We start from the raw sequence: 13,684 nt of genomic DNA on the forward strand, positions 1-13,684 counted from the left end.
TGTCCCTACCTAAGTTCTACAGGCTTATTATTTACTAAGGCTATCCCAGAGTATTTCCAAAATTAGTGCTCCATAGAAACCATATATTAAGGAGCAGGCCACAGATCTGGTGTCCAATGGAAAGTTGTTCAGACACAAACATCAGTAATTTTCAGTGTTGCATGTATTCTGCTGCCAACTCGTGTGCATTGCTCCATGTCTAGGTTGCCTGCTTGGCACATGAATGGATACTTCTTGTAATGTGACATTTACATCTTACTTGTTCTTGAATCTCTGGTCCACAGACTTACTTTGGTTTATTTGTGTTATTGAACATCCTAAACTTTAGGGCTCTCTTTATTTACCCAAGATTTCATTGTCCAAAGACAATTTATGCTGTCCTATCTTAAGGCACAATCCTACCCTCTGCTCACACTTTTCTATTGGTGTTTCCATATCCTTGACTTTATAGTGCAAAATTTTAGAACATTGCTTAGTTTTAATTCACTAAGAGCTTGGTGTCTCATCTTCTGTATTTTCTTAAAGGTAAAAGAGAGAAAATCCATAAAATTTTTTGAGAATTTATTACCATAGATATGGTAGAAAAAATGACAATATAAGACATAATTTGTACCCTCTAAGAATTTGTAATCATGATAGAGAGATGAAAGATAAAGAGATAACAAGTTAAACATAAAATGCAAGATTTAAATAAGATTTTAATACAACAAAACCAGATGCTAGAAATGCCTGTGTAATTGTAGTTAGTTATGAAATGAATAAGAGTCAGAAAGAATTTTAAGTGTTATAAAGGGGAGAAGATATGTTAGGCTGGGGTAAACATGGAGATTTTTATGAGGAAGAAATTCTTATACATTATTTACAAGGGTAGATAAAACTGTATACATTGAGAGAAAGGTGGAGGGAGTTCCTATTGGGATAACTATGTGAATAAATATGGAGAAAGTCTAATATAATTCTTCTTTTTTCATTTTTTGAGACAAAGACAATTTGTCTGGAGGTAGATGCAGAACTTGAATGCTAGGTCAAGGAGGCCTATTTTGGGAGGGAGTGAATAAGAGGAAATGACAGACAGGGACACACAGAGAGAGACAGGCAGACAGAGAGAAACTTAGAGTCCAACAAGCCACACACCAGGCCCACTTAAAATAACATTTTGGCAGTATCTCAGCTTTGCAACACCAGTTCTGATTTTTCCCACTTGTAGTTCATCTGATCACCTCTCCATTCGCAACGGGTTCTAGGCGTTCCACTTCATTCCCTCACTGGTCTTTCTTGGCTCTTGACCTTTGTCTCTGTTCCCTGGTTCTCTGATTATAACCCTCTCTGGCTTGACTCCTCTGTGCTACCCTACACAACAGCCTCCTAACTGATTGCCTTGCGGATGTCCTTCTCTATGGTGTGTTAACACCTAGCCCCACCTGCTTCACATATTGGGAGTTTTTTGGATTTAAATTTGGCAACAGGGAGCCACCTACTAAAGGCATTGGAGCAGGAGGATAAAGAAAGTAATTGACATTTCAGGATAAACAAGCCGGTGGGGGTGGGATGGGGTAAACATGATAGGTAGGGACAAATTAGCTAAAGTCTTTACAGTTTCAAATAACAAATTTGTCCCTGGGCTTCTAAATAAATAATCTGATGGTTTCAATGTTAAAAAATCTAGATGTGTATTATTATCATGGTCCCACAAACATTAAATATGACTCTTTCCATTTTAATGTAAAAATATTGCTACTGAGAAGAACAAAGGGAACATATTATTAAAACTATTAAAACAACATGTGCATTGGGGAAATTAATTTCTGTACAGAATCAAGTGCAAGCATGCTCCATTATAAACCCTAGCTTCTCTAGGAAGATTCTTTGTAGTTAATGCAGCAGGTAATTGTCCCCAAATTCTTTCTCTAGCAGGCAGTAGTACGTATGTGTGTGCGTGATGGACCAATTAGGAAGAAAAGGATTGTTTACTAGGGTAAGTAGCAAACCACCTTTATTTTTGTTACTGAAACTACCACTCATGAGACCAAAGCCAAAACAAATGAGTGTGAGGCTATAGAGAGCAAGAGCAAGCCCAGAGCAGGAGGGTACACAATGACAGGTTTACAATACTCAACTCAAATAATATTTTCCTAGAACTTACCCGAACGATCTTCTATTACTACCCTCTCCCACCCTACAGATGAAGTGGCCTTAGATGGAAAGAAGAGAGGGAGGGAGAAAGGGATGGAGGGAGAAAGGAGAGAGATCAAGGGAAGGAGGAGACAGACTTAATGAGAATCTAATATATTGGGCACTATGATCCATACTTTTACTTTTATTTAATATTTTCTAATGTAATATACCCCACAACTCTCTTAGTAATTTTAATTAGTGCCATTTTATGCTGAGAAAAATGGAGACTCAAAGAGTTCAAGTGACCTGTATAAGGTCAAATGCCATTAAGGGCAAATCGTTACAAACCAAGTTATCCATTTATGCTACAAACATGATTCAGCACTTACTATGTGTCAAATTTTGTTGTAAATGCTCTCTGAGTATGATTCATCTCAATAGTTATTGTTCTTATCCTCTTTTTACAAATTAAGAAAAATAAAACTGCATTTCCTAGTATGTTCAAAGCTCCAGTTCATATTATTCATAACATCATCCTGCAGATCAAGGACAGATCAGAAACATGGAATGAGAGTGGCAGATTAGACAGTGGTTAAGGGCCTTGGTTCTGGCATTGGTTAGTTCCTGCCCAGTCACTACAGCCTCTGAGTTCTTGAGTAAATCACTCACCCTCCTCAAGTCTCACTTTTTTTGTGTGTATTAGAGACAATCACCATGCCTACACATGCATGGTTTTGTGAAGATTCAATGAAATAATATATATAAAACTCTAGAACTCAAAATATCAGCCTTTAATTTTATGATGCATTAGGAAAAATAATTGAAAGAGAAATAATTAAGATAAAAGAATCATCCTTACAGGATAATCTTTGTGTGACCATAGATTTATCAAAACATATACTCACATACATGTTTCTCATTTTAAAGCATACTAAGGGAAACAGAGGCCTCGTAAACTGTTTTAGGCTTTCTTTTTTATTTGTTAAGTGGCTATCCAAACATTGCCTTCCTCATGCAAACAACGTTCTTCACAAACACCTAAAATCCTTCCCTCATCTGACCAACACCATAATTTACCTAACAAGTTAAAAATTGTTGTCTGTACTTTCCAGTGTGAGATCACAAATTTTGTATATAATCTCATTCCAGTTCAATAAGAGCTTTCTGTAGGATTTCAGACCTCTTCTTCACTCTGACTTTCCTCTCAATACAACATCCCAGAAGAGGTCACCCAGTCCACTTTCCATCTCACACATACTCCAGTAAGAATCAGGCATTTGCTCCTAACCCTCCAACACACTTAGCAGGGACAGGATGCTCAAGTGCACAAGAGTGTGTGAAAAGTAGGACAGGTCAATATTGTCTGCTGATACTGTGGCATCAGCTAGAGTGGGGTTATGACAGGCAGAAAGAGCAAAAAGGATTATTTGGCACAGTTGCCCCTGAGCTGGTGTCTGCAGTCAAATCAGAAGAGCAGATGGCACTGCTTGGTGACAGTCTCAGAGAACTGATATTTATAAGCAAAGCCAAGGGATTGAGTCGAGATCATTGATTAGTTTTGCAGATAACAAACTTGTTGGTAAGCACATTCTCTGAATGTGTCTAAGCAACGCAGAGAGCCACCATTTGTCATTGTTCACGATCACAATTCCACACACTGAAAAAATATACATAATCAGTCATCTTTAACCTCTTAACTCCCAATTAAAAACAACAACAACAACAAAACTCACTGCCATCAAGTTGATACCTACTCATAGTGACTACCATTCAGTTTCTTAGGCAATAAATCTTTACGAAATTATATTGCCCTGTCTTCCTTCCAAGGAGCAGGTGGTGGGTTTGAACTGCCAACCTTCTGGATAGCAAATGCCTTAGGCACTCTGCCACCAGATTTCTAATTAGAAGAGGCAAATTTGATGCAGGTTTATGAGGGGCGACAGGGCCTACTGGAAAATCCAGGATCTGGGAAGTCAGAAAGCCTAGCTAATAATTCCATTGCTATAGCTGACCAGCTAAGCAACCTATGGTAGGTGACTCTAATATACTGGGTCACAGTTTTCATTGCTTTCAAAATACCATGTATATGTCTCTATCCTTGTACCCAATATATTGAATTATATTTCTGTATTTATATATCTTTTTTATTTGACTGGACAGGGCAGAGTTGTACCTAATTCTTGGTAATTTTTAACGGCTTTTCACAGGCAGAGTCAGGCATGCAGCCATGTATGTCCATGCACACACACACACACACACACACTCACACAACATACACACTTCTTGTTAAATAAATGTACAGAAGTGGTATTTTTCACTTCTAGTATATAGTTTCTAAGTCTATCAATTACTCTATAATGTATATATTTAGAGAAAGCATTCTCCCTCAAATCAGCACCTAATATCTTTCAAAATTTCATTTGATATATTCAGCATCCTGCTTACTTTATTCATTATTATGATCACAGTTGTTAATATTTTCTTATAATTATGGAGTTACTTGATTTTTCAAGTTGACAACAAGGCTCCCAGGGGACCTTGAGTAGATGAGAACACATAAGTCTTCAGTGACTCCATACTGAAGTATTTAGGTAAGAACTTCTTTCCATGTCTCTCCTGACCTACATAATAATCATATATTATTCTTTTCTTTTCTTCTGTATGCATTTTATTAAAATATAATTTATGTAAAGTGAAATACACAAAACTAAAATGGCATGGGTCAATGCATTTTTTTTTTTTTCAGTATTCCTTCCTCTCCTCTCCCATCCCTGGTAACCAACAAAGAAAGTTTCCTTTCATATATAAACCTTTCCTTGACGTTTTACAATAATGAACTAATACTGTATTTGTCCTTCTGATATTGACTTACTTCACTTCAAGTTCATCCATGTTATGTGGTGTTTTGCAGATTCTACATTACTCTTTAGCTTTGCATTGTGTTCCACTGTGTGTATGTCCTGTAGTTTGGTTATCCATTCTTCTGTTGATGGGCACTTAGGTTTTTTCCATCTTTTTGCTATTGTAAATAGTGCTGTGATGAATATGGGTGTGCATATATCTGTTCTTGTCCTGGCTCTAGCTTCTTTAGGATATATACCCAGTAATGAGATTGCTGGGTCAAAAGGTATTTCTAACTCTTTTCCATAGTTGTTGTATCATTTTACAGTCTCACCAGCAGTGTATGAGTGTCTCAATCTCTCCATATCTTCACCAGCATTTGTTATTTTCTATCTTGTTGAACTTTGCCATCAGTGCTAGGGTGAGATAGTATCTCATTGTTGTTTTGATTTGCATCTCTGTGATGGCTAATGATCGTGAGCATTTCTTCATGTATTTGCTGGTGACCTGAATATCTATCCTCTTTGGTGAAGTGTCTATTTATGGCTTCTCCCCATTTTTTAATTGGATTAGTAATCTTTTTGTTATTGAGTGTTGGAGTTTTCTCAAAATTTTAGAGATAAGTCCCTTCTCAGATACATAATTATCAACAAGTATAAATTTGTTGCTGTCATTTTGTTATGTACTTTTTTGTGGTGTTGATTTGTTTGTTTCATATAATTTTCTGAGCTGAGCTTGTTTTGTTTATGAATTGTGTTATCATTTCCTTCATTGCTATTGTTTTAGTATTTGTTAAATATTTGTGCTGGTCCTCTTTTTTATTTTGATGTGAAGGTTTATCATTTTTCTTTGAGGTTACCCTGTGATTTATAATTTTCTCCCCAAGTATAGAACAGTCTGTTCTATCTTAGAGTTGTCTTGACTTCCCTACCATTTAGAAGCTGTGTAACTACGCAATTTTTTCCCTCTTTTTGGTTTGTAGCTGCCTTCATTTGTCAATTGATGTCTCTGGTTCTCTGTTTACAATCTTGTAGGCTTATTTACTTTGGATACTTCTATAACTGTGTTAGTTTCTGGGTTATGTCATCATGAACGTTAATGGTCAGTTGGTTTTTGCTGTTGTTGGTTCTCTGTCCAAAGGACTCCCTTTAGCATCTCTTGTAAGGAAGAAGATATTATTCTTCTTATATATATTATTTGCATAGAAATGAAAAATTTTCAAGTATTTGGCATGCATTTTGTTTGATGTATAAAAACATTTAATGTAAGAACTTGGGTTCATTGTACCATCCCTTCAACAACAAGATAAAAACTCTCAGGGTGGAATAATGAAATTCATGGAAGCATTGAACTTAGATCCATATGTGGATTTTAATATCAAATATAAGCATATTTTGTCTCTTGGGCCTCAGTTTTCTCCTTCATAAAATAGAGAGAGTAATGCCTACTTCTCACAGTTGAAGTGAGGTATAAATGAGAGACAAATTGAATGTGATGGACCATTGATCATTGAGCAACCAGAGTTAGGAAATGTAAGGAACTCCGCAATGTGCATGTCATCCTCAGGGATCAAAACATGCTCATTCATCTCCAGTCCTTTCTTGTCATAAAAATGTACAAATGTACTAACTCTCCTTCATCGGAGTGCACGTGATTTTGGAAATATTGCCAATCAACATCATTTTTCTGAATTTTGTTCCCAATTGTTACTTAAGTGCAAATACTAATAAACTTCCTTTTGTGCTGATCACTTTTCCGACTTCTGACCTAATTCTTACTAAAGGATTTCAGTGAGCGATGTTCATCAGTATAATTAAGGTGGTAACTATCAAGATGAAAGCAGACCTTTAAATCTTGAAATCTATTTTCATTTTCCCTTGTTTATTTTTTCTGTAGCCTTTGCAGTTTGGAGGGTTGAGATAACATATGGTCACAAAGTGACAATTGTTCAGCTTCATCAGGCCCATAGTTCTGCTAACAAGGTAAAACGTAGAGCTTTAGGGAAGAAAATGATTCACTTGGTTGCTTGCCCTGATTTAATCCATCAGATAAAGTCTCGCTTTTCTACCTGCTTATACCAACTCATTGAGGTTGAAGGAACTGGTTTTTGTGCTGCTCCCTGCTTACCTCAGAAATTATTGCTATAGCTTTCATTTTATGAAATGCTGCTACACAAAACTCTGATTTTTTAAAAGAGACAAATTGCAAAAGAGTATGGGAGAGAGTGTGATTGCTTATTTTACAAATGGTTTTTCCTTTTACAAAGAATTTGCAGTGAATGTATTCTAATATATTTGAGTTCCTTATTACATTAGCTGTATTACACATTTTCAGCGTAAATGTATATTTTGCTTTGTTTAACTTTGCACAGTTTCCTAAGATAAGTATTAAATAAATCTCAGGAGAATTTTTTCCATCTGACCCCTACCCCTAAAGGCACTACGTTATGAAGATACTTCTTGGAAAATTGCTTGCTCCCAACTTCTTTCCTGCCTTTCTATGCACTCTTCTTTTTCAATTCTCTTTAGAAATTTTCAATATTATGTTTCCTGATTCATTTCCTTCTCAACCTTACCATCCTTTAATTGTTGTTGTCAGCTCTGAATCATGATAACATTATATATAATGTTACCTGGTCCTGGGTGTATTAGTCTCTTCCAATTTAGTGGTTCACCTTCCAGAATTATATCAGAAAATATTTTGTTGTGATCCATAGGAATTTCAATGGTTAAGGAAAAAAAAAAAAATCACACCTGGATCAATAAGCAACATCTTGATAAATGGAGAAAAGACTGACATTGTCAAAGATTTCATTTTGCTTGGATCCACAGTTACACCCCATGGAAGTAGCAGTCAATAAATCAAATGACATATTGCATTGGGCAAATCTGCTGCAAGTGACCTCTTTAAAGTATTAAAGGGTAAAGATATCTCTTTGAAGACTAAGGTGCACCTGACCAAATCCATGGTATTTTTTTTAATAGTCTCATATGCATGTGAGAGTTTGACGATGAATAAGGAAGATCATTGAAGAATTGATGCATTTCAACTATGGTGTTGGTGAAGAATATTGAATATACTGTGGACTGTTAGGCGAATGAACAAATCTGTTTTAGAGGAAGTAGGGCTGGAATGCTCCTTAGAAGTGAGAATGGCCAGACTTCATCTCATGTACTTTGCATGTTGTCGGAAGGAACCAATCCTTGGAGAAAGATATCATGGTCAGCAAAAAAGGTGAAGACCCTCAACAAGGTGGACTGACACAGTAGCTTTAGTAATGGGCTCAGCACAGAAATGACTGTGAGGATGGCACAGGATTGGGCAGTGTTTGGCTCTGTTGTACATAGAGTCACTATAGGTTGGAACTGACTTAATGGCACCTGAGAACAAGACTACAGCAATCTTCAGAAGATGCCAGGCATATCTTTATAGTCTTATTCTGGATGCTCATCTGATGCCTGTTCACTCTGCTGGTATTTGAAATACTGATTGAATAGCTTCAGACATGGCAACAAGCAAACCACTGCAGTACAACAAACTAACAGATGGGTGATGGCATCCTTTAGTACACAAGTCAAATACCCTGCCTGGTGTGATCCTTTCCCACATTGGCATGCAGTTTTAGTCACAGCTCTCCATTCACAGACCTACTATAAAGCTTTTATTTTGTATTATACATTATATTTCTCCCATGAGATGGTGAACTCAGAAAGCAAGAATCATGAGTTGCATATTTAGATAAGATTTCACCAAGGTAATTCCAATTTGTGTCCTTGGGACTTGATTAGAACATATAGCTCTCCTCTGACACTTGGATACTTTATCTGCTTTTCCCATGCAGTTTGGCAAAAAAAAAAAAAAAATTAGGTTAGAAAACAGTTAATTTCCTATAACTTATATCCTTACTGTTTATTGTTGGGCACATATGCTAACACTTCCAAGCCTCAGATACCTTGCCATAAACAAAAAAAGTAGAAAACCTATTCACTTCCTTAAATCATTTCAGCAACAAATTAAGATCACAAAACAGAATAGGTAAAATGTAGTTTGGAAAATAAAATCTTATTATCATTGGATAAGATCTGCTGAATAAATGGAGTCTCTGTACTGGGTGAACCAGATGCAAATGAAGGGAAGGCAAGCAGACACTAACCATGTTCTGTCATTGAGGAAGTGCTTTTATACACCAAGCCGCAAAGATGAAGAATATTTAAAATAGTTTTAAGCATTTTTAAACTTCATAAATTTCCTAAGCCTTAACTGTGAGATTTCTTTCTCTCTCCCCCCACCTTTTTTTTTCAGAAGAAGGGGAGAGGATGGTGGGGAGTAGAGCAAGAGGGCTAGTAATGTCCCCAAGTTACATCAAATTCATTGAATAATTGGTTTCAGTTTGGTTCAATTTTCCTGTGTAAAAATTGGGAAGTAATGGAAAAACAGCATATGGTGGGCCATGTGTGCATGAACTTCAACTCTGGGGGTTCAGTTTCCCCATCTTTCAAGTAAGTATCAGCTCCTGGAAAGCAGGGACCATTTTTTATTTCTCCCTATTTTCTCTGCATATTATAATATTCTTGAATAATTGTTTTATTATATTTATTGAAATAAGTGTTATATATGGTGTTCAGTTATATTAATTTAAAGATTTAAAAGACAGAGTATATAAATGAGCATTAGTCAAGATGATTAACAACTCTCCCAAATACAACATTTAAGATGTAGAGAATGTATCACCAACAGCCCTGATTTCTGGATAGTGTTCGGTGGAACTCTTTGTTTCACCTCCCCAGGGTGTAAAGCATAAGGTAGTAGAGTTAGATAAAACTTCACAAAGCTCTATAACCTATTAACCTCATGACTAAGCACAGGTTATTTCCCTGATATTTAGTTTTTCCATGTATAAAACAGATATACCTAAGTAGATTGTGATGAGTATTGATACAAGCATACAAAGCACATAGCCCATCTTGTACCATATAATAGGTCCTTTGTTCATTTGCTTCCTTCTTCCCTTCCACAGTGTCTAGCATAGGGTCCATGCACAGAATATGCTCAATAACTTGTTCATTGTTTAAAATTTCTCACACATAGTACATATGTGCACCCACATATTTAAAATCTCATGGGAATCCATGTTCCAGTGAAGTTGCAAATTGTTTCCAAATATCTGACTTGTATATCTTAATGAAATATGGAGAGAAAAAAGCTATTCAGTAAGCATAACAACTTTCAAGGTTTTGTTCATTTAAAACTTAGGGTCACAGAAAAATAAGTTTTTCATCCATGTTCAAGGTTGACTTGTACTTGATTCTTCAAACTGGAAACAGATGGTGGCCGGATTCATCTACATTTTTCAGAGGAGCAGAGCTCCCTTGAAATGTCATCACACATTCACTACAATGAGCCTACACCATCCCTTCATATAAGGCACTGAAATTGTGGGAAGAAGAGCTAAAATGCACCTTTATTTACCTGGATCTTCAGCAATAAAAAAAAAAAACCAGCTTTTTTTTCTTTTAAGTTTAAATTCATTTCAGAGCTAATATTTTAAGAGAAGGTTAATACTGAGACTCAGTGCTTGACCATTTACATACTGATGGTGCAGTGGTTAAAACATTTTGTTGCTAACCAAAGATCGGTAGTTCAAACCCATCAGCAACTCTGGAGCAGAAAGATGAGGCAATCTGCTTCTGCAAAAATTTATAGCCTTGGAAACCCTATGGGGCAGTTCCACTCTGTCCTATAGGGTCACTGTGAGTGAGCACTGCATTTTTTCAGTAACACCACATGAATCATAAGGGCAAGGGATGAAAGCAGAAGGGTGAGACACAATTCCATCACTGTGATTCCAGACATGGGATCGGTAGGAGTAATACCCTCATTGGGTTAATAGTCGAGTGTGCCATTTATATAATCAGTATAACTGGACTTGCTTCCCCTCACTTATTCTCAACCTTTTCTGAGGAAATCTGGGTATTTCCATTAGTCATAATAATACTGGAAATACGTTTGTCCAAGTATTGAGTTATGAACTGGATTATTTTGGAAGAAGTAACGGTGTGAGCAAGCCAGACCACTCTGCCATTGCATTCATGCTGAAAATTCCTAGTTATTGGACTGGTGACAATGATGAGTCAGAACAAATAATACTGGGGGGGTTGGGGGTCAAAATAGCAGAGCTAATAGCACCCTAGAATAAGTGTATAGTTGAAGAATGCTCCTGTCCAATATTGCTCTTCTCTAAGTTCCATATCTATATGGATAAAATCTATATGGCATAAAATAGACTAAAAACTAACCACACTATTCCCACATCTCCTAAGCTCCTGGTGAACCAAGAAAATGCCAAGCCAACAAGCAAAGGTAATACGTGGGCATCTTGTAGGACCATTGTAGCATCTCTGTGACTGACCCCACAAGTCAATGGGTGGCACTTCTGTGGGTTGGCCTCCCACCATTAAACCTATCCCTCTCTCCTCACTATTGTATTCTCACTTATTGTATCTTGCTTTTTCTTTGTGTCTGCTTAGCTATGCTCTTCAGAACATCTTTGTTTTGTATAGATTTTTCCCTCTTTATGCCTTCTCCTTTAGTTGCATCTCTAAGCACTCGCCTTTTTTTTTTTTTTAATTAGGATTTGGGTGAAAATTTACAGAGTAAATTCACTTTTCATACATCAGTTCACATATACTTTGTCTCATGTCATTGACCAAAATTTACAATGCAGCAGCTCCCCTCCCACTTCCTCCCCATAGTTACCTCCTCCCAGAAGCACTAGCCTTTTGATTCCTCCCTTCTCAAGTCACTATATGAATAAATAAAGTTTTTTTTTAAAAAAATTCCTCATTAATATACAGTTATAAAGCTTTTCACTTCACAGTTCCTTCCTAGGAGAGATGACTCATTTTTCTCACTCTGACTAGCATTTGGTGTCAGACTATATAGCCAGATCTTTTTATTAATTCTTTTTTTGTAATTCATTTTTTGGGGCAGTGTGGGTTCATTTTATATCTCTTGCAATTTTTCTGGCCTTTCATTTTTGCTGCCCTCTAACACCACGCTCCCCTTCCTTCTTCCTTTATCAATCATCTCATCACTTGTACACATACCACCAAAGTCACCAGCTTCTTGGTTTCTTATGGAAAGAATTTTGGTCTCAACTTTCAATCTTCTTGTCAAGTACTAAAACTATTGAAGTATTTTGATAATTTTCATCCATGCTAATTCTAATATTTCTCCTGCTTTGGGCATCCCCAAGGATGTATCCCCAGTGGATGGGAGTATCTTTTTATATTTTTATTTATATAAAAATATTTGTTTATATAAAAAGTTGCAATTTTCTGTTTATCGTCTATTGATATTCATAGCCCCAGGCTATCCAGCATTTACTCAGCTTCAACTGCTACTATATCCTTGTTTCGTTAATTTGCTATGTTTGGTCTTTTAAGTCCCTCAAGAAACCCGATCACTGACAACTTCTTTTCTTTATATACCAAAACCAATTTTTCTGTCTTCATCTTCTCTACCAGCCTGTCTTCCTCTACTCTTATAGCTCCCCTTTTCAATTCAGTCAGCCACAAAGTTTGATTTGATTATCCTACAATGTATACCATCCCCAAAACTGTTGTCACTTTCAAAATCCAACTTTACTCTTGGCATTCAAAACCCACACATGCTCAGTGGAACCACAAACATGAAAAGGAGGCAGGAAGTTTTCCAATCAAAGCAACAAACCCAATTACCAGCTCTGAGAGCGCAGTGCATGTGTCTGCAATCAAGTATGCGTGTTTCTTTGAATATTTACAGTACATCTTTATTTATGTGAATAATCTGAGGACAGGAAAAAATTTTCCCAATGTCATGGCTATTTAACAAATACCATGCTATTATTTTAAAAAAGGCAAGCAAACTAAGAGCAAATATTGCCAGGCCTGAAATCCAAAGGAAAAACGACCGTTTTAAAGTTCTGTATGTCATGGCTGGCCCTCCCTTCATTCTCCTGACTCATGAGCATCCCTTTATCGGCCCCTACACTTTTAAACATCCTGCCAGATCCTCAGTGTTTAACTGCCACAACCAGTCCTTACAGCATCAGCACCTCTCCCTCTCTCTCCGGCTGCGTTTCCCCGTCCCTCCTTCCCCAGCATTTGGTATGAAAACTTACCGCTTTTACCAACTCCCCCTGCTCCCAGCATCACCACCTTGTACTCTCTGGACCCGCCTGATGCGCTCCCCGCGGAGCAGCTGGCTTCATTTTCTACCTCCATCTTACCCGAGGGACTGAGAGAAGGAAAAAGTCATCCGTGTCAGGTGCTTGCTCAGATATTAAACAACTCTAAAACTGTGTCAAAAGAAAGGTTTAGAACGCGGTGAGACCCATCAGCGCCAGGCTGGCTGCTGGTCCTCTGCCCCCGCGGATCTCATAGCAACCACTTCAATTGCTTCCAATAAAATTCTGGCTTTTACACTCCCCCTCCCTTCCGATCCTTCACTCTTTCCTGTCTCTCATGATCTCCCTATCACTCTTTCTCTTTTTCTTTCCTCCTGATTCTTTCCCATTTCCTCCTCTCCTTCTTTCTCTCTCTTTCTCTTTCCAGCCACTGCCTCCCTCCCCACGTCCCAGTTGTGAGAGGCACGCACTTGGCTTCCTTCCAGGCTGGGCTGCTGGACAGAAGTGAATCTGAGATTTAGTGGAAGAGACTATAGTTTTAGGCTGGCTTCTATAGTTACA

The 13,684-nt window shown here is 37.3% G+C and overlaps 1 protein-coding gene across 1 annotated transcript in view; it reads right to left on the reverse strand.

The window, feature by feature from the left end:
• The window catches only part of RIT2 (Ras like without CAAX 2), a 530,470-nt gene extending 517,250 nt beyond the window's left edge, over window positions 1-13,220 (reverse strand). The window contains exon 1 of the mRNA XM_007946441.2: window positions 13,118-13,220. Within this exon, the coding sequence (XP_007944632.1) occupies window positions 13,118-13,220 (103 nt within the window). The remainder of the gene's footprint in view (window positions 1-13,117) is intronic.
• Between the last annotated feature and the right edge of the window lie 464 nt (window positions 13,221-13,684).

Source organism: Orycteropus afer, unplaced genomic scaffold, assembly GCF_000298275.1.
Source record: "Orycteropus afer afer isolate SDZICR_OR568_19922 unplaced genomic scaffold, OryAfe1.0 scaffold00161, whole genome shotgun sequence".
NCBI classification, from domain to species: Eukaryota; Metazoa; Chordata; class Mammalia; order Tubulidentata; family Orycteropodidae; genus Orycteropus; species Orycteropus afer.